At 41.9% G+C, this 27,275-nt stretch overlaps 1 protein-coding gene across 2 annotated transcripts in view; it reads left to right on the top strand.

The window, feature by feature from the left end:
• Window positions 1-22,206: 22,206 nt before the first annotated feature.
• RHOBTB3 (Rho related BTB domain containing 3) overlaps window positions 22,207-27,275 on the top strand; it is a 28,480-nt gene continuing 23,411 nt past the window's right edge. The window contains exons 1-2 of one of the 2 annotated variants that reach the window (XM_021546204.3): window positions 22,207-22,790; window positions 22,936-23,152. In XM_021546204.3, the coding sequence (XP_021401879.2) occupies window positions 22,387-22,790; window positions 22,936-23,152 (621 nt within the window). In that variant the 5' untranslated portion in view covers window positions 22,207-22,386. Of the gene's footprint in view, window positions 22,830-22,935; window positions 23,153-27,275 lie in introns of both variants that reach the window. The other variant, XM_021546205.2, reaches the window with a different exon arrangement.

The following is a 27,275-nucleotide window of genomic DNA, read 5'->3' as shown; positions in this document are numbered from 1 at the left end:
TTAACCAAGGAGATTGAGTGAACCATGATTCATACCAACCTTGCTGTGCCTCTCTTTCCCTCTTTCTCTGCTCTAATCTTCTCCTTAATTCTGCCATGGTGTCTGTAACAACTCCAGTATGATCAGCGTATGCACAGCATTCCTCCTTTAGGGCTACACACAATCCCCCTTGTTGTAATAATAGCAAGTCTAAACCCCTTCTGTTCTGTAACACCACTTTAGATAGGGACCTTAATGATTTTACTAATCCATCGATGGCCTGCTCAATTTTACTCAGATCTTCATCTACTGAAATTCTTAATGCTTTAAATTCCTTTTGTTGATTTACTAGGGATGCCACCCCAGTTCCAGCTCCTATTCCCCCGATGGTAAGGAGAGTTGCAATAGTTAGGGCAGTGAGGGGTTCCCTTTTCATTAGATGGTGTTCTGGCACAGTTTGTTGTTCATATATGTAATCACTTGTATGGTAGGTAATTCTGGGCATAATCGTTACCTGGATGCAGTAGTCTTGGCTTGGATTAAACAGTTTCAGTGAGATGCACGGTGTGACAGCCAGAGTGTTACATACCCACTTAGTGTTAGCTGCTGGCAATAGCCAGTCAGCCGGTTTCTTTTCACCTGTTTCTATTACTCCACAAAGGTATTCTCTTTGTGTTGGGATTTTTCTTATGCATCTCCCTTTCCCTGTTACCTGAGCCAAGGTAAGCCCCGGTGTTGTCTCTTTACCCTTTTTCTACAAACACTGATTTGGATTAGTTCCATTCACTCTTCTGGGCTTTGCAGTGACCCCTATGGCTTCATAAAATGGGGGTCTTAAATTATAGCACAGCCAACAGTCTTCCGTCAGTTTTGGGTTGGTTCTATTTAGGACACCATAACTCGCTTTCATAACCTTCCAGAGTATATTACCCTCTTGGGTTTTTTCCTGTTTGTCTCCTGAAGTGTTTTCATTCTGAATTTTATTCTGGGTCTGATCCCTTTCTTTTGTTTGGTTGGCTAAAACAACCTCCTTTTCTAATAACACTGGGTTTGGCCCTACAGGTTCAGGATCAGGGGGCACAATTTCCTTCCTTATAAATATTAAGCTACCAAAATTGCTAAAATCAGCCGAATATAAACGAACGCCCCAAGTTTTTCTAATTAACCATATACTATCCTCTGGCCTTAATGCAGTAATTTGTATATTCCTGCAAATATTTTCTGGGGGTTTATGACCTGTCTAGTAGCCGGGAGGAATACAACCATCTGGCTTCTAGACCACCTTAATGTATGGATCAGGAGTGGGGGGTCCCATGTACTAGCTATTGTTTCACAACCCCAATATGCACAGTAATATTGTCCAGGACTATTGCAATACCCTTTACCAGGATTCGAAGCAGGACACATATAAAACGATGAAACCCAATGGGAACCCCAATGAGTACTTAAGGATGCCACAGGTAACTGGAAAGTGGGAGCTACAGCTGTAGTATTGCTCCTTATAACTCGTGAATCCTCCCATCTTCCTAAAGTCCACTTGAAAGGTTCATGAGTTGTTACTTACGCAGTATTACAAGATATACAAAGGAAAATCACAAGCAGTAAGCAAGTGGCATGTGGGGTCTGGTTTCTCACACTGCAACAATTATACCCTTGTGACTTCTTTCCCTCTATTAGCTGGTTATCACCAAAATACCCTTGAGCCCAAAAACTATTTCTGCCTTTGTTACTCCCAGTCCCGGGGTAGTTCTGCAAATATTGCTTGCGTATTCTATCCTGAGGGCTCCTTCCTCCACAGCTGTTTACTCCTCTGCCTCACCCGTCGACTCGGGTGCTTCGAGCCACAGGGTGTACCATCTTCTCGGCAGCAAGAGTATTCTTCAGGAGGGGATTTATGCCCTCTGGTGCCTTGCCGCATGCAATAAGAACGCCAATTCTGATCTTTTACCTCTGGTGCGGTACAACTGACCCCTTTTAGGTCTTTCTTACAAAGGCCTTCTATGATCTCTGCCACAAATGGGCTCGGCTCGTTTGTATGGTAGCAGTAATAGTCTGGGTGAATGCCCTTTGAGAAAATTTCCCACCACTCTTTAGATTCTAATCGGATTTCCCCTCTAGTCACTTTACATGTCAGTACCCAAGCTGTAATCTCTCTTTGTACGTTCCAACAGGAATTGCAAGTTCCTCGTGGAGGATACCCTCTGTTGCAATGTGACCACCACCGTTCCCCACACACCTTACAGATATAGCATACAAAAGGATAGCAATTACAATTTTCATTTTTACACTTTACTCTAACACTTGAATTACTAATTAGTCCACTATCTAAGTAATATAAGTCTGATGTGTATTCAATCTGATAAGAGTCCATTAGTTTCTCTGTAACTTCAAGTTCAGGTTCCCGGGAGGACTGGTTACTTGCCACACAGTGTTGTTAACTGGTCCTTTTACTCGACTGGCATGTGTCCATCCTCTTTCTGCAGTCCGAATTGCAGTTTCTGTAGTGTGTAACACAAGATAAGGACCTTCCCATTGTGGGGTTAGTGTAGATTCTTTCCAGGATTTTATTAACACATAGTCTCCTGGGTATATTTTAAGTATTTTTAAATCTAAAGGGGGTCTTTGCGTAATGATTCCTTTTTCCCAAAGTTCATTGCGACGTTTCATTAAGGCAATAATATATGAGGTTATTTTATAGTCCTTCAACTGGGGGTGGTCTCGGGGTTCCTCCAAATCATATGGCATGTGGGGTCCCCTATCAGAATCTATTGTTTTTACTATCCCATATCTAGGGATTATTTCTTCTAATAATATTCTGACCACTGTCTGAGCAGTAGTCCGAGTAGTGGGGTAAGCTTCTACAAAATGGGTGAGATGATCTACTATTACTAACAAATATTTATATCTACCCACTTTAGGCAATTCAGTGAAGTCTATTAATATTTATATCTACCCACTTTAGGCAATTCAGTGAAGTCTATTTGTATTTTGGCAAAAGGCCTGTGAGCTAATTCCCTTCCTCCCATGGGCCTTTCTCTAAGATGTTTTCTGTTTACTTTTTGACAGATCAGACAATCTCCCACTACTCTTTTAACCAAATCATAGATTCCAATATTCATATATTTAGTGGCAAATTGATCTACTAATGCCTGAGTTCCCCAATGAGTCTGGTCATGCAATCTTTGCAAAATTTCTGAGGCCTTGCTTTTAGGTAAAACAGTTCTCCCATCTGGGAGCTTCCATTGCCCTTCAGACCCCTCCTCAATTCCCATCTTTTGTAATTTTTCCTTTTCTTGAGTGGTAAAACTATATATTTGCCATTTTTCTTTGGGGGAGTCCACAGATACAGTGTCGCTCTGCCCCATGTCCCCCCGAGTTCGTAGGGCTGCTTTCTTGGCTTCTTGGTCAGCTAAATTATTTCCCCTGTTTCTAAAGTCCAATCCTCTCTGGTGTCCCCTTAAGTGGACCACAGCAATTTGAGCCGGGCCCCTTAAGGCATTTAAAACTTGGACAATTAGCTCTTGATGAATTAGATCTTTTCCCTGTGAGTTTATAAGTCCCCTTTCTTCCCAAATTTTCCAAATGTGTGCACTATCCCATATGCATATTTAGAGTCTGTGTATATTGTTCCAATTTTTCCTTTTAATAACCTTAAAGCCCTGAGTACTGCATATAATTCACAAGCTTGTGCAGACCAGGAGTTACTTAGTGGTCCGGATTCAATTACCTTTAAATCTTTTTATGGATTTGCAACTACTGGAAACCAGGCCAAAGTCCTCTTATTTATTTCTCTTAAATCGTGCACCAATCTGTAGGACCCATCTGACTTCTTTACAGGCAGGATGGGAGTATTGAAGGGAGACATACAGGGCTCTAAAAGCCCTTTTTCCAATAACCTATCTATTTCAGGTTTTAGTCCTAATTTTCCCTCTCTAGGGATAGGGTATTGTTTTATTCTTACGGGTTTGCCAGAATCACTCATTTCCACTGAGAAAGGCTTAATCTGCAATTTCCCCACAGTTTCTGGGGTATACCACACCTCAGGATTAATTTTCTTTTCATCCTCCACCCTTAAAGGGCAGAGCTTTATCTGTAATTCTTTATTTACAACTTCTAAATTAATACCCAATTCTATTATTAGATCTCTCCCTAATAAATTGTAATCTGCTTCAGGTACCAGTAGTAAAGAACTTATACCACATTTGGAATCAGTTTCTACCATCACATCCTTGATAACAGATACCTCAAAGGGCTCTCCTTTTGCCCCAATTACATGTACAGTGTCAGATGACTTTTTACATCCAAGCGGCAAGGCTTGCACCGTGGATCTTTCAGCCCCGGTATCTACTAAAAATTCCATCTCTTGTTGTTGGGGTCCCACTTTAAGCTTTACCAAGGGCTCCTTATGATGTTTCTTCCCCAACAAATAGAGCCCTTGACACCCCTAATCTTCCTTAAAGGCATTCTCATCCGCTATCCGTTGTTTGCATCCCCTCTTCATATGTCCCTTCTTTCCATAGTAGAAGCAGACAATTTCACGACCTCTTCCTTTTCCTTCCCTAGAAATATAACTCTGCTCCCGATTCTCCCTTTGTTCTACATTCCTTGCATGGGAATTAGGGTTAGGCCCTTCCCGCACACTTCCATACAATAATGTATCATTTTAACTTTGTCTTTCCCTTTTCTAGATGGGAAAGCATCCCAATTAATTATCATCAAACCCAAGGGGCTTGGGAATCTGGGGAAGTTTAGCATGGGTCCCCTCTCCCATGGGACCAGAGGGCTTGCTTTTCCTCTGTCCCATCTTCCGGAGTGCACTCAATTTCTCACACACGTGCTCCCCTGGTTCGTGGCCCAGCCCCTCGCGGGGAATGGAAAACGCACTAATACAGAGTCCGCACTCACTTGGTCTCCACGAGACCTCTCACACACAGCACTCCGGGAAAACCACCCCAAACCGAGCGGGAAACTGGCCTATACTCACGCGTCCTGCGTCTTCGCTGGTTCTTCGTGCACAAAGATTACAGGGGTAACCGGTTGTCCTTTGCCCGTTACTCAATTTAGGTTAGTCGGTGGAGAGTGATCAGAAAGCCTGGGGCAGCCGGGCCGCCATAAGGGCGGGGCGCCTCCCGATCGTCCCGTAGCGACTGATCTACTTCTCCATCCGAGTCACGGCACCAAATTGTTATAAATTGTGACACGGCAATTTGAAGTGTCTTAATCCAATAAAGCAATTTTATTGAAAATAGCAAGCGAGTAAGGCAGGCAAAGCACAGCGCTGGCCGGCCGGGGAGTCTCCTGCTCCACCAACGGCGCGCAAAAATGTTCTGTCCCAACCTTCCTTTTATCCCCCCCCTTCTCCTTGCAGGCATGACTCTCCAGATGTAGTCTGAGTCTGGTCGTTGTGATAGCTTCTAAGTCTCTTCTTTTGAGATACAGCAAGCAGACCAGATATACACACCCAGGACTCTAATCTCAACCTCCTTATCACCTTGTAAGCAAATAAGCATTTCAAAGACACATTAGTACATTCTTATGCAAACCAAGGTAATCGAGCATATCACAGTGAACAAATTATTTTCTACTTATCTTAGGTGGGGTCCTGATCTTGTTTTTATTGCATAATATCTTGTTTTCCCCTCTTGGGTTTGTTGCCTTTCTGGTGTTTCAGAGGCAATCAGATCGGTCGTCTGGGGGAGCCTAGTACTCAGTTGGCAATAGTTGGAGCATTTTAGCATTATTCTATCTGGGGGGGGATCTGGCTTTTTCCCCTCTGCCTCGCTCGCCGACTCAGGTGCTTCAAGCCACGAGGTGAATTAGCTTCTTGGCAGCAGCGGTATTTGCTTAGGCATCCTTTCTCCTGCTCCCGCCTAACCTCGTACTGTTCCCTATTTTAAACTTTGACCGGGGGTGGGTCACACGGGACCCCCTTTAGTTCCCTCTGACAACACTTTTTTAGAATTTGGGCAACAAATGGAGTGGGTTCGTTAATATGGAAACAAAAGTTTCCTGATGCACTCCTTTGGTGTATATTTTTTTACCAGTCTTCAGACTCCAAACAAATCTACTGATTTTTCAATTTTCTTGATTTTAACACAATTTCTGTTCAGACCCCAGTTGGCAGCCTCCCCCTTTAGCAATGGACCTGCCACCGTTTTTGGCAAATTTTACATGCAGAGCACCTAAAAGGATAACAATCACAATCTACTTTATTACAAATTATCAAATAATCATTAAATAATTACTAACACATACGAAAGGATAATAATTATAATCTACCTTATTATAAACTACTAAATAATTACTAATAAGTAGGTAATTATATCCCTTTTTGTTTTCCTTTGCGATCGACTTAAATGATGCACACAGAGTTCATCAATTTTTCTTAATGGTAACCTTCAAATTCCTAGGCTGGCTATCTACTTTCCACTGGTCATCCGTGGTGGCCAGACTTTTAACTCGACTGGCATGTGTCCACTCTTTCTCGACCATCTGTATCGCAGTTCTTGTGGTCTTCTTTCTTCTCATATTTTACTAAAAGTATGAACTACTTCATAGGCATATTTAGAATTAGTAAAAATAGTCCCACTTTTTCCTTTCAATAAATTTAGAGCTTTAAGCACAGCATATAATTTGCATGCTTGGGTTGACCAGCTGGGGCTAAGGGTACTAGATTCTACTGTCTTAAATGTTTTCTCATCTATTATAGCATACCTGGATTTTTTTTTTTTTTTTTTTTTTTTTTTTCAGAACTTGAGAGAACTTATCTACATATAATTGAGCCCCTTCTTTTAGATTTTCTTCCTCAAGATCTGGCCTTATTTTTGTTTGTTCCTCTATCTGTTGGAGGTAATCATGTGTTAGTTCTGTAATTGGTTCTTTATATAAAAAAAACTGGGCTGGGTTTTTCAGGCCCATTGTTTCTTAACTTAGGAGAGGAGACTAGGATGCCTTTATACTTTAGGAATCTGGCATCCGTTAGCTATTTGTTGGCCTTCTGTTGCAAAATTCCATTAATGTTATAGGGAGATAAGATTTTTAGCTCACTTCTAAAGGTTATCTTCCCAGCTTCCTCTACCAGGAGAGCAGTGGCCACTATCACCTGTAAGTTTGTGGTGGTGGGTTTTTTTTGTTGGGTTTTTTTTTTTTTTCTCCAGCCCAATCCTGAGCTAATACACTATATGCTACTCCATCATTTACATTAATAAATAAGTAAAATGATCTCTTCAAATCTGGAATGCTAAGGACTGGAGCATTGACTAGTTCAGTTTTTAATATCTCTAATTGATCTTCATCATTGGTGCTCCATTTCAATAATCCATCATTAGTTAATTTTTCATATAAAAATTTAACTTTTCTACTAAAATTTTCGATCCATTGTAAAATGGGGGTATTAAAAGGGGACATATAGGGTTCTAAAAGTCTTTTTTTTTTTTTTAAGGCCTTTTTATTTCTGATTTCAGTCCTTGCCTCCCCTTCTTAGATATAGGATATTGCCTAATTCTGACAGGTATCTCTGGGTTCCTAATAGTTACTTCAAAGGGTTCAATATTTAATTTTCCTACACTATCAGGGGTGTACCAAACCTCTGGATTAATCTTTTTCTCATCCTCAGCCCGGAGAGGACACAATTTTACTGTTAGTTCTCCCTTATTAATCTCTATCCCTATTCCCAATTCAATCATCAAATCCCTTCCCAGTAAATTATAATCTGCTTCTGCTACTAATAAAAACAACCCAATTCCTAATTTGGAGTTACTTTCTAAGAGTACATCCTTGATTATAGGTACTCTAAAGGGTTCCACTTTGGCTCTAATCACCTGTATTATTTCAGATGAAATCTTACACCCTTGGGGAAGGGTCTGGACGATCGATCTTTCTGCCCCTGAGTCCACAAGGAACTCATATTCTTGCTGCTGGGGACTTATTTTTAATTTTACCAGGGGCTCTGTTCTTTCTCTTGTCCGCAGCAGATAGAGCCCCTGACACCCCAAATCTTCCTTAAACTGCCCTTCATCAACCATCCTTTGTCAGCATTCCTGCTTCATATGTCTCTTTTTCCCACAGTAAAAGCAAACAATTCTATCTCCTCCACCTTGTCTTCCTTCATGCACCTGTCGACCAGGTCCCCTCAAACCTCCTGGGTGACCACCACCCCTTCTTTGGGGAGATTGCTTCTGTCCTTCCTTTACAGCTGCTAACATAATCTTAGACTGCTTCTTGTAGTTCTAATCCTCCCTCCTAACATAAACCTTCTGAGCCTCCCACAGTAACTCATCCAGCCCTCTTGCTTGCCACCCTTCTAAATTTTCCAACTTCTTTCAAATATCTACCCACGAGTTTACCACAAAATGAACTTTCAACAGTGTCTCTCCTTCAGGAGTGTTAGGGTCCACTCCTGAATATAACTGAAAGGCTTTTCTCAGCCTCTCCAACCACTCAGTTAGATCTTCATCTCTCTTTTGTTGTTCCTTGAATACCTTTTGTACATTCTGTCCATGAGGGACAGCCTTCCTTATTCCCTGTATTATTATATTTCACAAATCGCCCATATGGGTACGATGTTTATTCCACTGGGGATTCTATAGGGGCCATTTAATATCTGCTAATGGTCCCTGTTGATGTTCATCATCCCAGATTCTCATGCCCGTTTCCCTAATCATTCTCTTTTCTTCTGCAGAAAACAAAATCCCTAACATGGATTGCATCTCTTCTTATTTGTTTCCCCCCCCCCCAAAACTTCCATGCAGTAATGAGCCATTTTTACTTCATCTTTTCCCTTCCTAGAAGGAAAGGCATTCCAATATTTAATCATTAAGCCTAATGGACTATCCTCTGAAATATGGGGAAGTTTTACAGGGATTCACCCACCCATGGGTTCAGCAGGCTTGCTTTTCCTCTGACCCATCTTCTGGAGTGCCTTCTCTCACACACACACTTGCTTCCCTCAATTCGTGGCCCAGTCCATCGCCGGATATGGGAACCGCACTACTATGAGGTCCGCACTTGCGTGGGGAGTCTGAGCTGCTGGCTCCCCTCTCATACATCACACCCGTCACACTCCAGGATCCCCGACCCCCGACCAGGCGGTCCCATTCTCCCAGAACAGGCCTCCTCCAGAGACCAGGTCCTTTGGAAAATACTTACACCATCAGGTATCTTCGCCTGGGGCTTCGTGCACAAAGCTTAAGGGGGTCACTGGCAGTTCTTTGCTTGCTATCAGATTTTAGGTTTGTCGGTCGGAGTCCGGGGAGGAGTGTCCCCGTAAGGCCACTGTTAAAGCAAAGGCAGTGGGGCGCCTCCTTAGGAGACCTCCTCTCTGGGTGTTCCAATCCGAGTCATGGCACCAAATTTGTTATAAATTGAGGCAAATAATTTGATTCAGCCTTTTAAGATCAATTAATAATTTTATTAATTACAGCAAGCGATAGCAAGAAAACAGCGCTGGATGCAGCTGGGGAATCAGTGTTCCGCTAAAAGCTGACAACCTTCCTTCTCTTCAGTCCCTTTTTATCCAGCACAAGTGGGGGTCATGGGTCTCCTTCTGCTGCGGTTATCAGTTCCAGCAACAATGGGTTTCACAAGTGGGGGTCATGGGTCTCCTTCCTCTGGGGTTATCAGTTCCAGCAAGTCCTACAAGATCTTTCACAATCTTTGTTTGCGGTTACCAGCCTTGCCCAAGCCTGCAAATTCCATGCCCCAACCCGCCCCCCCCACCCTTTTATCCTAATTTCATACTTTTGATGAACAAACAAGTCAATGCAGTTTTTCACAGGAATGAAATCAGTTCTGAATATTGCATCTCTGATTCATGAAATGGTCAGAAGTATCTGGTTCCCTTACTGCTGGTACAAACATGGACTGTGAGAGTCAACGTTCACCAATCCCTCATCACTCTGCCCCACTGGCTTGGCAACTTCTTTCCAAGGTTACTGGGGGAAGCAGGGGATGTGGAATGGAAATAATAATATCAGTGGAGAGGTCCTTCAGCCTCTGTATGTGTGGGGGGAGGCTGCCCTTGGCTGGCAGAGCCCTGCAAGAGCTCCTGCTACTGCAGACCCAGTCACAGCTGTACCCAAGGTGTCCGGGGTCATGGTTTTCTGCTCAGCCAGCAAATTCAGCCAGCTGCACCAGCAGGTGAGCAAGCACCCTGCTGAGAGAGGCAGGAGTCAGTGAGGCTTCAGGGGGTGTGATGAATTGGGTCACTTCTTCAAACTCTATTCTGAAAATGCGGTTTTTGATGTGGCATTTATTCATGCAAACCCATGGATTTCATTAAGTAGATTTTTTAGCTAAATGAAGAGTTGAGCATAGTTTTCAGCCTCTGCCATCTGTAAACTACTGAAGTAGACTAAATATGAAAGTGACAGTTTTGCCTGTAGGTAAAAAAAAACTGGAAAATCAGTGCAGATGTCCTAATTAGCCCTTTTGTGACTATTCCTCCATGAAATTAAGAGAGTTCCCTGACAAACACTACCTGAGCAGCGGAATTGTTCTCCTGAAAGATGTCAGAGGAGTATGGTTTATTGTTGCCAACAATAGTAGTTAGAAATCCAAGGCTTATGAAGACAACTCCAGGAATAATTTTTCTACCTGGAAGTAAAATATGCATCTTTTTAAAACAAATAAACAAACCAACCAACAAACTGTGATTAAATTATTTATTTAATTATTAATTAACTTAACTGTTCAAATTACAATTAATTTTTGCTGCACCTGTGGTTAAGGATCCAGATTATGCAGAGATTACCAGTAAAGGTGACCCCTCTTTATTAAGGTAGTCACTACAGTAGAAAAAATGATTAAGATTTTCCCCCTACTAAGATAGGTTGGCTGCACCTGAAGTTTTTCTGATTTTTTTAATGTATGTATGTAAGTTATACACATACGCCCTTCCTTGATTTCTATTAACATCTAAGATTCACATTGAAGGCAGAACTATTTTTTTATTATAGTGTGTGCTGAACATCCCACTCCTTACTGCCCCCCCGCAAAAAAAAATTACATGTTTATTTGGCACAAATTGTTCCAGGAAAAACTGAATACTTCTGTAGTTTTGTTTTGGCCCAGGAAAGCACAGAAGAACAGTGAAGAGATGGTCTTCCTTACATTTATTATAAGGCCTTGAGTATTCCTGGCATGGCATTGGCTCAGCACCGAGGAGACCAGCACACCACCAAGGATGCTCATGATCAGCAGCACTTCTCTGAAGGCTGTGTCACCTTGCAGTGCTCATGGCATTTTTTATGAGACTCAGTACTGAAAGACTACCTGAAGCTAACAATAAGTTTGGAGGTGCAGGTGTCCACACCAATTGTCATTATCAGTTTTATTGTGCTAAGCAGAATGGAGGTTTGATGTTAACTGAATGGATATGCAAGATCCTGCACCTGGATCAGGGCAATGCGAGGCACAAATACAGGCAGGGCAGAGGATGGTGGAGAGCAGCCCAGAGAAGAAGGACTTGGGGTGCTGGGAGATGAGAAGCTCAAGATGAGCTGGCGATGAGCTCAAACAGCCCAGAAAGCCAAAAATGTCCTGGAGCAGAAAAAGCAGTGTGGCAGCAGATTGAGGGAAGTGATTCCACACCTGCACTCCGGTGAGACCCTACCTGCAGTGCTGCATCCAGCTGTGGTGTCCCACAAAAGACGAATGTGGATCTGTTGGAACTGGTCCAGAGAAGGCCACAAAGATGATCTGAGACTGGAACCCCTCCACTATGGAGACAGGCTGAGAGAGTTGGAGTTGTTCAGCCTGGAGAAGAGAAGGTTCTGGGGAGATCTTAGAGTCCCTTTCAGTCTGTAAAGGTACTCCAAAGAGTGCTGGAGAGGGACTTTTGACAAGGTCATGGAGTGACAAGACAAGGGGGAATTGCTTCAAACTGACAAGGGGCAGGTTTAGATTAGGTATTGGGAAGAAATTCTTCCCTATGAGGTGACAAGGCCCAGACACAGGTGCCCAGAGAAGCTGTGGCTGCCCCAACCCTGGAAATGTTCAAGGCCAGCATGGATGGGGCTTTGTATGAGCAGGTCTAGTGGGTGACATCCCTGCCCGTGGTAGAGTTATTGGAACTAGATACTCTATAAGAGTCCCTTAAAGAGGGACACTTTCTGTGATTTTGTGATTTTATGTGATGTGATATTCTGGTTACTTTTCCTATTGTTTTTTAATAGCCTGATGTCTGTGAAACTGAAGCAGAAATAAACATTTGAAATGTTTCCTTGTTTTGGTATAGAATATTATTCTTCTATTTAAAAAAGTGCCAATTCTCTAAATGAAACAATAAAAATACTAAATGTGGTTTTGACATTTACCCAAACACTCTCCCCACACCTCCCTACTGCAAAACAGAAACAAGAAGGAACCTAAAATTTCCCTAAGGCTAAAGAAAATAAATCTTGACTTCTTGTCTTTTGAAGTTCAAATGGGACAAAACCAGAGCTGTTCTAAGTTTCCTTCCTGAGATGACAGATAAACAATGAAGCACATGGTGGCTGCCCCTTTTGCAGAGCAGCAGTTCTGCTCTCCCACAGTGGTGACAGGCTGTCTTGTTACCACAGCTGTGACATATTTACCCTCTCCTTACCTGTATAAGGCAGCTTTTTAGAAAGCTCCCCAGGCCTCCCTGTCCCTGGCTTTGCAGAACTCACCCCACCGCTTGGTCTGCTGTTGCCTTCATGGAAGACAACGGAGACCTGGTTGTAAGGAACAGCACGGCAGCCCAGTCTCCCCTGGGCCACTCGGGCTAACGACACACGCAGGACACCAATGTGGTGGACAGTCGAAAACCTGTATTATCTTATCTCATGGGTTTAAATAGTCTTGGGGGACTCTGCTACGTCAGGGGGGGTTGGCAGGGTCTCTAGGGTTAGTCAGGAGTGGAAGACTACTTGGTTAGGTGTGGTTACATTCTTTGGGGTAATGGATGACATGTTGAAGGGTGAGAGGGAGATGGGGGTCTTTCTTTTCGTCACATCCCGAAATCTTCCGTTCGCCTGTCCCTATCTACTACAGTCTGCTAAGTCTCAGATTTGCTTGACAGCTGTGTCTAAAGGGTTTTTGTACCAGCAGGTTCAGCTGCAAACACAGGTTTACAGTCTTTGGCCTTGTGGAATGCACAATAACAAAGGAACAAAGCACCTATGGAGACACTTTAAGGGGTTTTGTCTCTATTCTGGCATTCTTAGTGGGTGGGGGGTGGTGGTATGAGAATCCATTCAGTACATTCAGAAGCTGCCTGCAACTTCATGATTCCAGTTGTCCCACCCTCCAACAGCATTTTACACACTTTTGCAGGCAGATCTGCACCAAAGCCAAACATCTCTGCTCTCCCATCTCTGGAATGCATTAGTTGCCCATCAAAGATGGTGGAGGAAAGGAGGAAGGAATATCATTTGTCACTGTCATACTCCTCCAAGTCCCTTTCTACAAGAGTTGCAGGTGGGAAGAACATCAATTTATTTAGACAGAATTGTTCCAGCTGAAATTAAAAAAAAAAAATAAATGCAACTTCACATTGACAAACTTCTGATGTTTAGTTTTAAACTGCTGGATGACATGCTCTGCAATGTCATCTCTATACCTCAGGAGTGATATAAACATTAATTATGAGTGAATACTGCTAACAGAAATCACTCTCAAGATCTTTCATGTATCACCCATCTCCAAGTTTCCTCACATCCAGAGAAATGGAATAATGGAGAATTGAGTTTCCAAAACAAGCTTCTCTTCCTCCTTGTAAGGTCTTTTCTAGCCCAGCAGTGCACATCTGAGCTGACTGCAGCTGTGTCCCATCCTGCTGAGTGTGGGGCATATGTGATGCTTACTGCTGAGAAGGGATCTTGGCATGGCACCCTGTGCTACCTGGGAATGCACAATAGTCATGGGTTTATTTTTTTTAGGATTAAGGGGAGCTATGTTACATGGCTATGCATATATATGCAAATTAGGCAAGGTTTCTGAGTAAACAAAGGTCTGTCTGCCAGGAGGCAGTGAGTGGTGAATTGTAAATGAGGTATCTTCCAGATCCTGTCTTCCTTCAGATATTCGTCCTTTTCAGAGCTTGATAATCTAGATTCCAATGGAAAACAAAAAAAAAAACCAAACAAACAAAACAAAACAAAACAAAAAAAAACCCAAACAAACAACAAAAACCCCAGAAGTTTTAGGATGAGGAGTATTGTAGCACATGTAAATCAGTGGTTCAGCGGAGCTGCTGCCTCCCCCTTGCCTCGTGCCACTTTCAAATAGGGAGTTGCACATGGACAACTTGTTGACCCTGTGTTCCTGCTCTCTCTGGATGGCTGAGGAGTTGCTTGTGGCCAATCTCTTCCTTCTCAAGTGGCTGTTGGCCCTTGTCCAGCACACTGGTCACAAAGCAGCCACCAGCAGGGAGATCTCAGCAACCCAGCCATCTGTGTGGAGCCAAACCTGCTGATCCCAGCCAGTATGATGAGGCCTCCTATTGAAAGCCATATGGAGTTGATGGAAAAGATGTCTCCACACAAACCCCCTGCAGTCTTTCTGTCCCACCAGAATCTGGGTGCTCAGCAGTCCCTGGCAGCCTCTTCTCTCCAGTGAGTGCTGCTGGGAAAGAAGAAGCTGCTGGAAGAGCATCTCCACACCTACAGTCTTCTGTGTAGGGGACTGCTTCACAAATTTTCAGGCTTTTGGGCTGAGAACAAGGTTTTGATGTGAGCAGGTGAAGATGCTGGAATCTGTCCTTAAGAGCAGAGGACTTGATCAGAGCTGGCAACTCTTTTAAGAGACTATTCTTGAAGCAGAAGACCTTTCCAAGCTAACATGTAAAGAACCAAGCAAGATGGATAACCACAGATAAGCAAGGATCTTCTCCTGAAACTGAGGAGTAAGAGGAAGACACTGCCAGTGGGAGCAGGAACTGGTGACCTGGGGAGGGTACAGGGATACTGTTTGGATATGTAAGGATGGGCTCAGGAAAGACAAGGTAAAAATGAAACAGGGCTTGGAAAGGGGTGTGAAGCATGACAAAAAGGGATTCATAAGGATATCAGCTGGGAAAAACAGCCAAGGACAGTGTACCCCCGATAAATGAGAAGAGAGAACTGGCAACAGCAGATAGAGAGAAGGCTGAGGTTCTCAGTGAGTTCTTTGCCTCCCACTTCACCGGCTATCAGGTTTCCTGTGTCTCTTGATACCCTAAGGCTGCAGGTGGGAGTTGGTGAAGTGAAATCACCCCCATTGCCAGCCAAAAGCAGGTTCAAGACCACCTGATTGAAATGAATGGCCATAAGCCTATGGGACCTGGTGAGATCCATCCCAGTGCTGATTATGATATTGTTGCCAGGACACTTTTGTGATGTTTGTAAAGTCACAGCAGCCAGGCAAAGTCCCCAGTGACTGTGATAATGAAAGCATCATTTCTATTTTTAAAAAGGGAATAAAGGGACTACTGACCAATCTGGTGGCCTTCTGTCATGTAGTGACTGCAAGGACTGACAAGGGAAGACTGACTAGTGTCATCTCCCTAAACTTCTGTAAGGCCTTTAACACAGTCCCACATGGCATCCTCATGTCCAGATTAGGGAGATATGCAACTGGTGGGCATGGGTGGACTGCTTGATGGATAAGGAATTGGCTGAGTGGATGCAGACAGAGTTGTGGTCCATGGCCCAGTGTCCAGGTGGAGGCTGATAACAAGTTGCACTCCTCAAGGTTGTGTCTTGGAGCCAGTGCACTTTAGTGCTTTTGTTGTTTTGACATAGACAGTGGGATTTAGTGGACCCTCAGCACTTTTGCAGATGACACCAAACAGGTTGGTACAGTTGGCACAACAGAAGGATGGGACCCACCCAGAGGCACCTGTTCAAACTTGATTACTGGGCCCATGACAACCTCATGAGGTTCAACAAGGCCAGCTGCTGGTGCTGCACCTGCGCCAGGGCAAACCCAGGTGTGAGCACAGACGTGGGGAAGAAATCCTTGGAAGAAGCCCTGTGGAGAATGATGGATGCTGATAGATGCTGGTGGATGAAAAGCTGAACATGAATAACTCATTTACAAAGACACATTTATTTATGTGCTTTCTTAGGAAGTTACATATCATACCACATAGAGAATTATGATGCAGCAAAGGCTTAAGCAGCCAAACACCTCTGAGAGAGGCTGCCCCTCTGAAGTAAGTAATATGAGGGTGCAGGATAATTCAAGAGGCTACAAAGCTAAAATTAAGTTAATTTCTCAAAGCAGTAAGGATAACATTCAAATCCATGAAGAATATTCAGTTCTCACAACACACTTTTCATCCTCTTTTGCTGAAACCTAGAAAATAGCAGTGAAATCATAACAGAAAGGAAAATAAGAAATTAGGAAAATAAATTTAAAAGGGAACAGCTGATTGAAAGACTAACTCTGAAATGGCTCTGTGAAGTTTAGTAAATTGAAGGGCTTTCTTAATTTTTTTTAACTATGAAACGATCATCCAATGGCAGATGTTTAACACCTGTATAATGAAAGTTAATTAACCATGTACTATGTCTTTTGATTCTGGAAAAGTGCAGTTGTACAAAAATTAAGATTATGATTCATTGAGACCTACAACTTTGGTAAGTGAATAACTGTTTTTAATGCATAGAGGCTATGGCAGATATTTGTAAATCTATGTATAGTCTTTGTTCTTTACTTTTCTCTTTAGTTTTCTCTTCTTAAAATGGATATTTACTCATGTGTTTTGCTGACATTATTAGATAATTTTCATTTACCATAGCTAATGAACATTATCTGCAATGTTTTTAGTAAGAAAAAGTGGAAACATGATTTTAGTAAGAAAAACTAGAAACTTATACATTATTGAAAAAGCATGTAGGCAGACAAAGGGCTGAGCTTCTGCAGGAGCACATTAAAGCAGTTTGAGCACTTCTCCCTGTAAAATTATTGTGCTGGGTCACTCAGTCTTAAGTGCTTCTCCAGGGGATTAAAATAGCTCAGAACTTTCAAAAAATGCTGAGTGAATGCCATCCCTTCCTTGGCCCCAAATAACAGCAGCATCTCTGGCCAGGGTGGTACTTCTCTAAGTGCCTTTTTGGAGAGGACACTCAGGCAGCAGAGATTTGTTGAAGGGGTTTGATCAGAATGTCTGGCCAGGCAGCCCCAGAAGGGATCCTTCCCTGCTCTCTAGTGAGGATCATGTGCCACTTCCCCATTCTTTGTGGTGTTTGCTCCATGCCCACCTCTCCCTGCAGCTCAGCCTCAGCTCAAGTCCAAGTCAAGGCATGGGGAGGGGTAGCAGGGCAAGCTGGGGTCAGGTGATGCTCCTCTGCATGACATAATGGTGTATGTCTGCCTTGTGGCAATGGCTTCCCTTTCTAGAATAGCAGAAACAATATATGAACTACTTTTTTTTTTTTTTTGATCCTTTGACCTTTACTGTAATGCAATTTGTAACACTTATTAAATTATGACATAAGAACTGCAAGGTGCAACTCTGCATCTGCTGGGGATTTTCACCAGTGTGAGAGGGGTTTCTTCTGCAGCATGTTGTACTTTCAGCCCTTCACCTCTGAAGAAGGTTGGGACATTTAGGCACCCCATGAGATGGGTCCCCACCTCATAGCACAGGACCTTGTTTCTTTCACTGCCAAAATCAACAAGATTGTCAAGCAATTCTTGTGTGGGACATCTGCAGCAGCAGACCTGGCTCTTGTTTTCCACATCTCACCCTCACAGGGTTAGCAGCTTTCCACAGCTTATTAGTTGCTTGCACAGCTCTGTTCTGCCACAAAATGGATCTGGTTTTAAATTTAAAAGTGTCATATATTTTTCTTTCTCTTTCTCCTCTTATAGATAATTTCCCACTCCCTTCATATTTCTGTTTCAATGTTGTACTGATGCTTATTCCTTGGTACTAAAATTAAGAGCCAGACATGGTTAAGGGATACAGGGTTTTTACTTTGGTATTGAATAAGGATTTTTATGGTGTGACACGCCTCCAAGGTGGAATACTCAGAAATGCACACACAGAGTAGATCTCATATACAACTTTATACACCTTGTAAATTAGCATATCTATCAAAGATGCTCTAATGAGAGACTTGAATGAATAGCATGATATCTCCTTGTCCTGAAGTATTCCCACAATGGCCCTAATCCTAGTTTACAGGATGTATTCTAGAGGGGACCTAGATTTCTCAAGATAGTGTAGGATTTCTGGCCTCCAACTCTGAGTCCTTTAGGATGTTTGGTCTTGTGGCCCAACAGAATACCAGGACTATGCTAAATTATCAGATTTAAAGAATTACAAGTATGCATGCTAAGGGCACTGAGAATAATAAAAACTATATAAAAGAAAAGACAAAAAATTGTAGTGGCATCAGCACTGGTATTACTTGATCTCATTCACTAAGTTTAGAAAAAAAAGTAGTAAAAATATATGTTAATTAATGGACAGGATCAGATAAAATTTTTGAGAGCAGTCATAAGAAACTGGCAAGAAAAAAAATTGTGTCTGGGGTCTGGGTATCATAGGAGGCCACCATATATTCAAAAACTCTTTTAGCAAGCTCTGGGTAATGCCAAAGCAGTGGAAGCAGCTACCACTCCTGGTGAGATGACACAGTCTTTGAGAAAATGAGATCCAGGGATAAACACAGTCTCTTGGGAAGCTGTTGGAGAGGCTCCAGTGAAGTTCAGCATCACTGGCTTCTGGAGGGAGGGTGGTAAGTATGCCAATAAAGGAGGTCATGTGAGCAAAATAATCCTCTTGCACTTTCAAAAAGCTTTGAGAAGCTTTTTGCAAAGCTTATTAAACTTTGTAAAGAAAATAAGTTGCCACAAGATTGGATGAGAGGTTGGTTTTGGAGTTGAAAGCTGGTATAAGAAGAGGAAGTGAGGGACAGGGCTTAGTGGTCACTCTCCAGGAAGGAGGAGATTTATGCAGTCAGGGGATAATTCAGGTCAGAAGGGACCTCTGGAGGCCATCTAACTGAACCTCCTCTCCAAACATGTCTAAAGGGCTAAGGTTATGCAAGGACTTCTTTAGTGAAATTTGAATATGACCAAGGATAGCCTTTCCACAACTTGATGCAAAAGTCTTAGAATTTGAGCTGTTTTTTCTTGATGCCTCCATCTGTGACCTCTACAAAGCAGTGAAACCTGTTGGGCTGGAGAGGTATTGGGCTCTGACTGTAAGTGCCTGTGCCATCCCTGAAACAGACTTGAATGTGCAGGGTGGGGTAGAGCTTGGTGGTCCTCAAGGTCCTTTTTAAATCAAACCATTCTGTGATTTATGTGTGAAATTTTTTTTAAAAAATTGCTTCCAAGTTTGAACAACACTACATGATTTTTCTGGCATAGTTATGCTGAGAAATACTACTGGTCCTGAGCACTGTCCTTCCATTCATTTCCCATACACACACAGAGATGTCTTTTATTAGTGGGGATGTGGCAGATGGCTACAACAGAAAACCTTATTTTTGTTTGCTGGTGCTTTGTCAGAGCAGATCTTGGCTGGCAGATCCTGCAGCAGCCGTGTCTACTCTGGACAAGCACCAGTAAAACCAAGCCTATTGCAGGATTTTTTTTTCCCAGTATTAGGAGAAATAGGTCTATACAGCAAAGTGTATTAGTGTTATTTGGAATTATATTCTATCTTTGAAAAAAAAAAAAACTGGAAATTTACCTGTTCTAGAGCAACACATTTTCTCTTGCACCTAAAGCTGACTACACCAGCATCAGCAGCAGCAGCAGGAGCTTTGTGCAGTGTGCAATTCAGCTAATATGCAGGTTTGGCAATGACTTTGACTTCAAGTACATTAAATCTCCTCACTGTCCTGAAAATATAGGCTAGATAATTCTGGATCAATGCAAGTAAGGCTACAGATTCCACTAGGGAAAAATCCTCCTCCTTGACTTGCTTGCACTTTACTCCTTGCACTAGCAAATATCATTTCCCTTTGTCATTAACAACTGTGTATTTGTTTTCAGTGCTTTATCTGAGGTACTCACCAGAAAGCTACAACGAGAATGGTTTGAAAAAAAAATGTTCCAGTGCAAACTACACAGGACCGAATAGGTGATTGTTTCCTGGACCTTGTCAAAGACTCCCTTCTCTGCAGTTTAGTCTTTGTTAGCAACAATGGCAAATGTCTGCTGGATAAAAGGTTTGCTGATCACAGGAGGGGATTCAGCTTTCTGATTGCCAAAGAGAGAACAGTCAAGCAATCCTCTGTAATCCTCTCAGTTAAACAATCTTTTACGGCTTTCCCTTGCATTGCCCGTATAACTTGTAGAATGCATCTAGGGTAGGGGTGCCAAGCAACTTCCCTATTTGTGGTATTTATTATCCTGCCAAGTTTAAATAATTTCCTTTCCTGTTTTGTTTTGTTTGTTTATTTGAAATGCATTGCACAACCCCTGAGCAATGCAAGCAAAAACAGTTTACCTACTTTGACAGCAGAACAGACAGCATTCTCCAATTTTAATGCTTGCTTTTTAAATATTGTTTTCAGGCATCTGATTGCTGGAAAACTGTTACTAAAACAGTTCTGTGTATTTTAGTATGCAAGCTTTAAGTGCTGTTCATCAGCCGAGATGTATCTTGCATCCACAATCTGCACACTTTGCCAAAGCTGATACTTCTGTCAGTCCTAAGTAGTTTCCTGGGTGGTTGAAGGAAGTGAGAGGAAAACAAAAATGTTTTCTGTGACCCTCCATCTCAGTTGGTACTCCTACCCATGTCACCCCTGGGCAGGACTAGGTCTGAAGCAATGAATAAGCTATGTTAATTGGAGTTTGGGTTAATTGGGTCACTCCTCATTAGTACTGCCTTATTTACCAGTTCAGTTTTTCTTGGTATTACATCTATATATGTGTCCACATCTGCACATGTGGGTGTGTTGCATTTATAATATGCATGCATGTATTTTAAACATATGCCTACATGAATCTGTGTATGCATATTTATGTCTGTATATGCATGTTCACATTTATTTATGTATTTAACTATCTATGCATTTAGTTATACCAGGTCAGGCTCATTAGTGATGTGAAGAACTTTTCTTGCAAAGGTTTCCTCATTTTCGATAGGTAGATTGCTACAAGCATAAATTTAAGAATTCCAAGGGATCTTCAGTGACCTTTAAAAAGCACACAAATAGTCATGGTTGAAAAATGTTGAATGCTCTGTTGACTCACAACATCATGTACCCAGGGTTTGGGCACCACTGAGACTTTGGATATGGACAGTGGTACTTCACAGTCAGAGGATCATCTGGGGAAAAAAACAGTGGTTTACTGTGATACTTTTTAAAACTTACCTATGAAATATGCATTCTAACTATTTTCCAGGATGAAATAAAACCACAACTTCAACTTGTCATTTGTCTTTTAGTTTTCTAGAGCAAAGCTAGATTGAAAAGCAGAAGCTAGGATGGGATAAAATGTGCAAAAACAAACAGGTTAGGAAATTATCTGTTGTTTTGTTCTTTGGGTTTTTTTCTTTTTCAGTAGTCCCTGTAGAATTTATAATAAAAGTAAAAGTAATAAATTAGCATTCATTAGCAGATAATAATATTTTTTTATCAAAACAGTCTTGCCATTCAGTACTATACCGATATAAAACTTTGTTAGTGACATCAAATGGCATCTCCTAAATTTGCAAATAGTGGAATAGTACTTTTCTCAAAGTATGGATTGTTGCAAGTAAAGCTCTATTAATTATTCTGTTGATAATAGTATCAAGTCCTGTTTTGAATGAGTTCTTGCCCATGGGATTAACAACAGCATGTGTTCACATAACACAGAGTCTTGTGTACTATCTAGTATGCCTAAAATATTTTTACTCTTTTTTTATTATTTTAGTGTATACAGTGGTATGTGACAGCAAATAGTATTTTTAGAATGGATTTGGTATATTTCCTGTGTAACTCCTTTAGGTAACCCTGCGTTTTGGGTTTTGGGCTAGGTGATCTTCAGAGGTCCCTTGCAACTTAAACCATTCTGTGATTTGTGTTTGTTTTACTACAATGGAAGAGCATCCTTTTGGAAAACTGTGCTTTAAACATCACATGAACACTAAAAGGCGTGAGTGGCATTTTAGAAATTGTATTACTAATCAGCCTACTATTGAAAAGATAGATATTATTTAAATAGTAATGGAAAAAAAAGTTTAAATACTTTAAAAGAGAAAGTTTACACTGTTCTCTCCTTTTTTTGCGGCAGTCCCAGGTCCCTCCCCTGGTGCAGAGAAGCGGTGGCACCGTCCCCTGCTGAGCGGATGTTGGTCCTGTTCCTGCGGGGCGGCAACAGAAGGCGTGCGGGGTGGGACACGGCTCTGCCCCATCGCCTTTCCCTGCCCCTGCTCACCTGGCTGTACCTGCCCTCGAGACGTCATGTCGCTCTGCCATAGCGTCTGCGGGGCTGGCTGACGTCAGGATGCGATGGCCGGGACCGCCCGGCCGGACGCGACATCGCCTTCCGCGACAGCGCCGGAGCACCGCGGCTACCGCAGCCTGCGGTGCTGCTCATCTGCTGCTGCTGCAGATCCCGATCCTGCTGCAGATCCCGATCCTGCTGCAGATTCCGATCCTGCTTTTGCCGCTGCTGCTGATCCTGCTGCTTCTGCTGCTGTGGCTCCGGCGTGCGGCTGCAGTCCATCGCCCGGAGCAACCAGCACCGAGTTATCCAGCCTGGCCACAGCCGGGGGAATGTGGCAGGAGTCCCCGAGGTCACCGCAGCGAGGCTGAACAAGCCAAACCCGCTGGGGATTTGCAATGCAATCAGCCTTTCCAGGTTTCTTTTCCGCTTTGCTCCCACCCTGCTGTTGGATTTGAGATCATGTATGTGTTTTGCTGTTGATTACAGGAGGGTGTTAAAATGTAAGGAGGGAAAAGGATTCAGAAGGATTAATATATTAGTTTTGATTTTATTTTCTTTCCCTTCATCTTTGTTAACACAACTTTGTCTTTATTATTTATATTTTAGGTCGGTTAATATTGTAGCTTTTGGGAATGAAAGAGATGGTTTTTCTGAGGACAATCAGCAGCCGAGTCTCATCTGGAGCTATCTCGGGAGAAGTGCTCTCATTTCCCAGATCGACAGCAGCTTGTCTGCCAGTCACGTTGGAAATCCAGTTTTTACTGAGTATCAAGCCTGCGTATTTGGAAATGTCAGACTGGTGGTACACGACTGTCCTGTCTGGGTAAAAGATCCATCTCACTCTTTTTAACTACACTTAAAAGTGTGAGCTGTTTTAGTAAAATGAAAGCATATCCTAATTTTAAATGGTTGCCATTGTTGTGGGATTTTTTTTTTTTTTTGTAGTTTTATTATTGCATTTAGTAATAAATCTTCAAAAATGTAACCAGGCAAATGCTGGGAAATCTCAAAGGTGCTATAAAAAGGTTCTCATAAACAAACCTCTGCTGGGCCTTCCCTGTAAGAAGGTGGTTTTTTCAACTTCTTGCTTAGTGGAAATTTTGTGAAAGATAATCTAGAGGTAAACAAGAATGCCTTCTTTGTGACACTTCATCATAAACTCTCTCTCCAAATATTTGTCAAAAATAAAATGACATTTTATTTTTCTGTAAAAAAAAGGCAATAAGTTTTCCAGCTGTGAAAAACGACAGATTAAAAGTTTCGATAGGTTGCAAATACCATGTAGGGAGTAATTTTACTCCTCTTACAAAGAATACTCACGTATTAACATTATTGCCTTTATCTGATAGTAAATAAAAAAGATTCTGGCACTGTTGCAAGTTGTTGGCACTTGTGTTAGTAAGTGAGAAAACTTACTTTTGTAAGTAAGTTTGGAGTGTGAGCAGATCAATGATTATGTAAGAAATTATACTGATAATCTAAATTAAAACATATTTAATGACTACTTAGTAGACTTAAAAAAAACCCTCAGCTTACCAGCTTTTAGAAATTAAAACAATAATCAGTTTCAGCACTATAATTCTATCCTTTGAGTGATTTTTCTACTCCTGTAAGGGAAACCTTTTGTAGAATCTGCAGGAGCCATAACAGCTCCATGAAATTATCAGAAGCCAGCAATCTTAAAATGAAACAATCCAGTTTAGCTGCTCTTTATTTCTTTTTTGCCAGAATGGACTGGGGATCCTGTTTCTAATCTGTGAAACTGCACGTGACCTACACATGCAGTTTGCTGGAGTCACTGGAGTGCAGCAAAGAGTAAAATCTGAATATAAATGAAGTCTGTAGGGCTTCAAAGGCTGTTTCAAAGGGATGAAAGGAGGTGGGTAAGGCAGTGGGGGCAGCTGGAGAAGGAGAAGCAAGAACATAGACTGGAGACAAAGTTGATGAGTTTTTACATTGCTTTAATTGCATTTGGCTTTCTGCAGAACAAGGTTGTTCCGTTCTGAAGACCTTGTAATTTCTGCCCTTCAAAAGTTAGCTTGTTATTATCTGAGTTATTGCATTTCTGAGGCCTTCAGTTTTTTCCCCTCTATCAGCTAAAGGAGGCAGGATATACATTACTGAGAATGTTGAGGACAAATTAGCATTTTTCTCTTCATGGAAGACATGTCAGATAGCAGGACTGGACTCTGCAGCAGGTTGTCATGCATAAAGCAGTGTCCTTGGTAGGGTAAGGCAGAGCAGGACCATTTCCCGCAGCCTGGGTGCTTGAGATTCACTATGTCACAGTGGCTCGTTCAGGGCTGCTAGCCTGGAGAAACAGCACAGAACAATTCAAAAGGTTGACAGATGTTGCTTCAAGCCATATTCTGCATAGAAAAAGGATTGATGTTTCATGTTACCAAAGCACAGAGGTGGTGGTATGGGGGGGCCTTGCAGTATTTCACCATCTGAGCACAAGGCAGATTTGCATTTTACCTGGGATTTGTACCTTATCTAGATTAAATGCATATGATCAAGACAAGAAGGTCCTAGATATGAACTTGGCAGCTGAATGCACTGATAGCTGTGAGTCTCAAAACTCAAGGGTGCCCAGCTGCTCTTTGTCCTCCACAGCCATCAGTCTGGAAATGCAGTGTTGATGTGGTTTTACTGAGTACAGCTCCACAGTGAGTGGGGGGATCCTTTTGCATAGTAGATTGTGGTGCAGTTTAATTTTCTTCCATTTCAGTCTGCACCTGTCTGTCAGCCCAGGACACTATTCAGCCTTCTGAGTCTGCAGAAGGGTCAGCAAGACAGGTGTCTTTGGGAAATTACAAAGATAAATTAATGATTGCCAGCATGCAAACTAGCATGTTGTGAGGAGCTCTCCTTCCCCTGGCAATTGCAGGGTGCAGGATGTAAATGCTGACTTTGGGGACCTTATAATATCACAGGGCTGTAGAGATAGCAGTGGAACACCACACTTTTCAAAATCTGAAGGCAAAATGTCAGAGTTTCCAAGGACAGATTGCTCTTTAGTGTGAAGTGCTCAGTAGACAGTGTGTCACTCTCTGGGTGTACCAGTATGTCTTGCTCTGGCAGAGCTGTGTACTGTGTGCAGGGGACAGGCTCACAGTGCACCAACATTGTTGCAAATCACCCGGCCTCAAAACGTTTCCTCAAAAATGCAAACCTAGGGTAGAGAAGGCATCAGGAACTAAGCAACTAGGGAAGACACATGTGTGCTAACATCTCTGCTAAATATTGTGGTTTTAACAGCTGATCAGTTGCTAATGCATGCTTAAGCTACTCTATAATAAGGCATATTGAGAATGTCCCCGTTTTTCTAATTTTGGAGGGGTAAACCTCTGTATGGAGCGAGTAACTCATAAGGAGAAATTTGCAAGATTAATTTTAAGACTAGCTTTGAAAAAGACTGCTTTAATTGACAATCTGTGTTAGATTTGATAGTCTTCAGGTCTGACATGCCATTTTGTTGACTTGCCTGTATTTTACAATTCCACTTGACCCTAAATTTTTTTAGGCTTCTGCAGAAAAAATGCAGACAGAATTTTTAATATCTAATGGCAAGTGCATCTTCCTCAAGTCCAGAATTAAGCATAGCATAGAAGCCGTAATTCATGTTTTGATTCATTTAATTACAGTGCTAGAAAATAAATGGCAAAATAAAAAGTCCTTTGTAAGTGTTCCCTACTTGAAGTAACTCTTGTTCTCCCCTCTCTTACTTGGAGCAATCCCCTTAGGATATGGGAGTGTTTCTGTCCTAGCCTGGGGGTCTTATTGTCCTTTTTAACTTTTTCTACTAAGACCCACCTGGTTTTGTTTGTTTGTTTCAGTTTTGTGGCTTTTGTTCGGTTTGTTTGGGTTTATTTTCCCTTATGAGAAACAATACCCCCAGAATTTTTTTAGCTTTCCCCTATTTTATAAAAACTGCTCAGTTTCTAGAGAATTACTGACATTATCAAGTACAGAAATGTTAAAAAATACAATACATATAGAGCAACTGGGTTTTGGAGATTGCCTTATACTGGGTGAGATACTTGAAGAAGGGTGGATGCTCTGCTGTGTCTGCTCAGAGCCTTGCACAGAGCTGCAGACCTCCATGAGGTTCACTAGTACACAAATATATTAACTGCTACTTAAATATATTAACTACAATTTTAAGAAGCTGTTCTGTGAATTTTTTTTCTAATTCTGCCTTACAAAAATCTCTTTCCCTGAATATTTTAGTTTTTTTTTTTCTTGTTATTTACTGTACCAACAGGAGTAATCCCTCAAACACTGTGAGTTTTCTTATGTCACCGATATCACCAATAGTGTTGTTCTCTGGATTTTTCCTCTTATCATAAATCTTGTGCTCCTTGTTCTGCCAAGGCTGGCCAGTCTTTATCATGTCTAAAGGTACAGGAATCTGAGCCACTTTCAGATTTTATTTGCTATTTTTAGAAATCTAGACATATTTATTGCTTCAGTAAAAAATGACAGCTAGTAACTTTTCATTTTTCAGTATGTCATCCCTTCTCATTTTTAAGCTTGAGTGCCTGAAGTGGCAATTTACAACAAATGATCATATCCTGGTGAAAAATAGTTTTAAATTCATTTATGAGAGGATATTAAAGGCCAATATGAGCTTACTTTGTTTCATGAGGGGGATGTTGAGGAGGATTTCTGAAGGGCACACTTCCATCTGTGCTGCAGATTACTTATCTGAGTAAGTTCAGGGGCCTAGTAAGTTATGGAGAGTACACCCAAAAAATTTGCCCTGCTGCAGACTGATAAGAAATTGCAGAGGAATCTTGAAAAAAAACGAGGAAGGTTCTTGTATGTGGTGTGGAGAACATCAGTGTGATGGAAAGGGAAACAGGTCTGTAAATGGATCATAGAGAGGAATAATATCGCTGGTTGGGGGGTTATGTATGAATTATGAATAGGACAGGACTGTT

This window comes from Lonchura striata, chromosome Z (genome assembly GCF_046129695.1).
Source record: "Lonchura striata isolate bLonStr1 chromosome Z, bLonStr1.mat, whole genome shotgun sequence".
NCBI classification, from domain to species: domain Eukaryota; kingdom Metazoa; phylum Chordata; class Aves; order Passeriformes; family Estrildidae; genus Lonchura; species Lonchura striata.
Note: the sequence above shows the minus strand (reverse complement) of the source record. Positions and strands in the feature narration are given on the sequence as shown.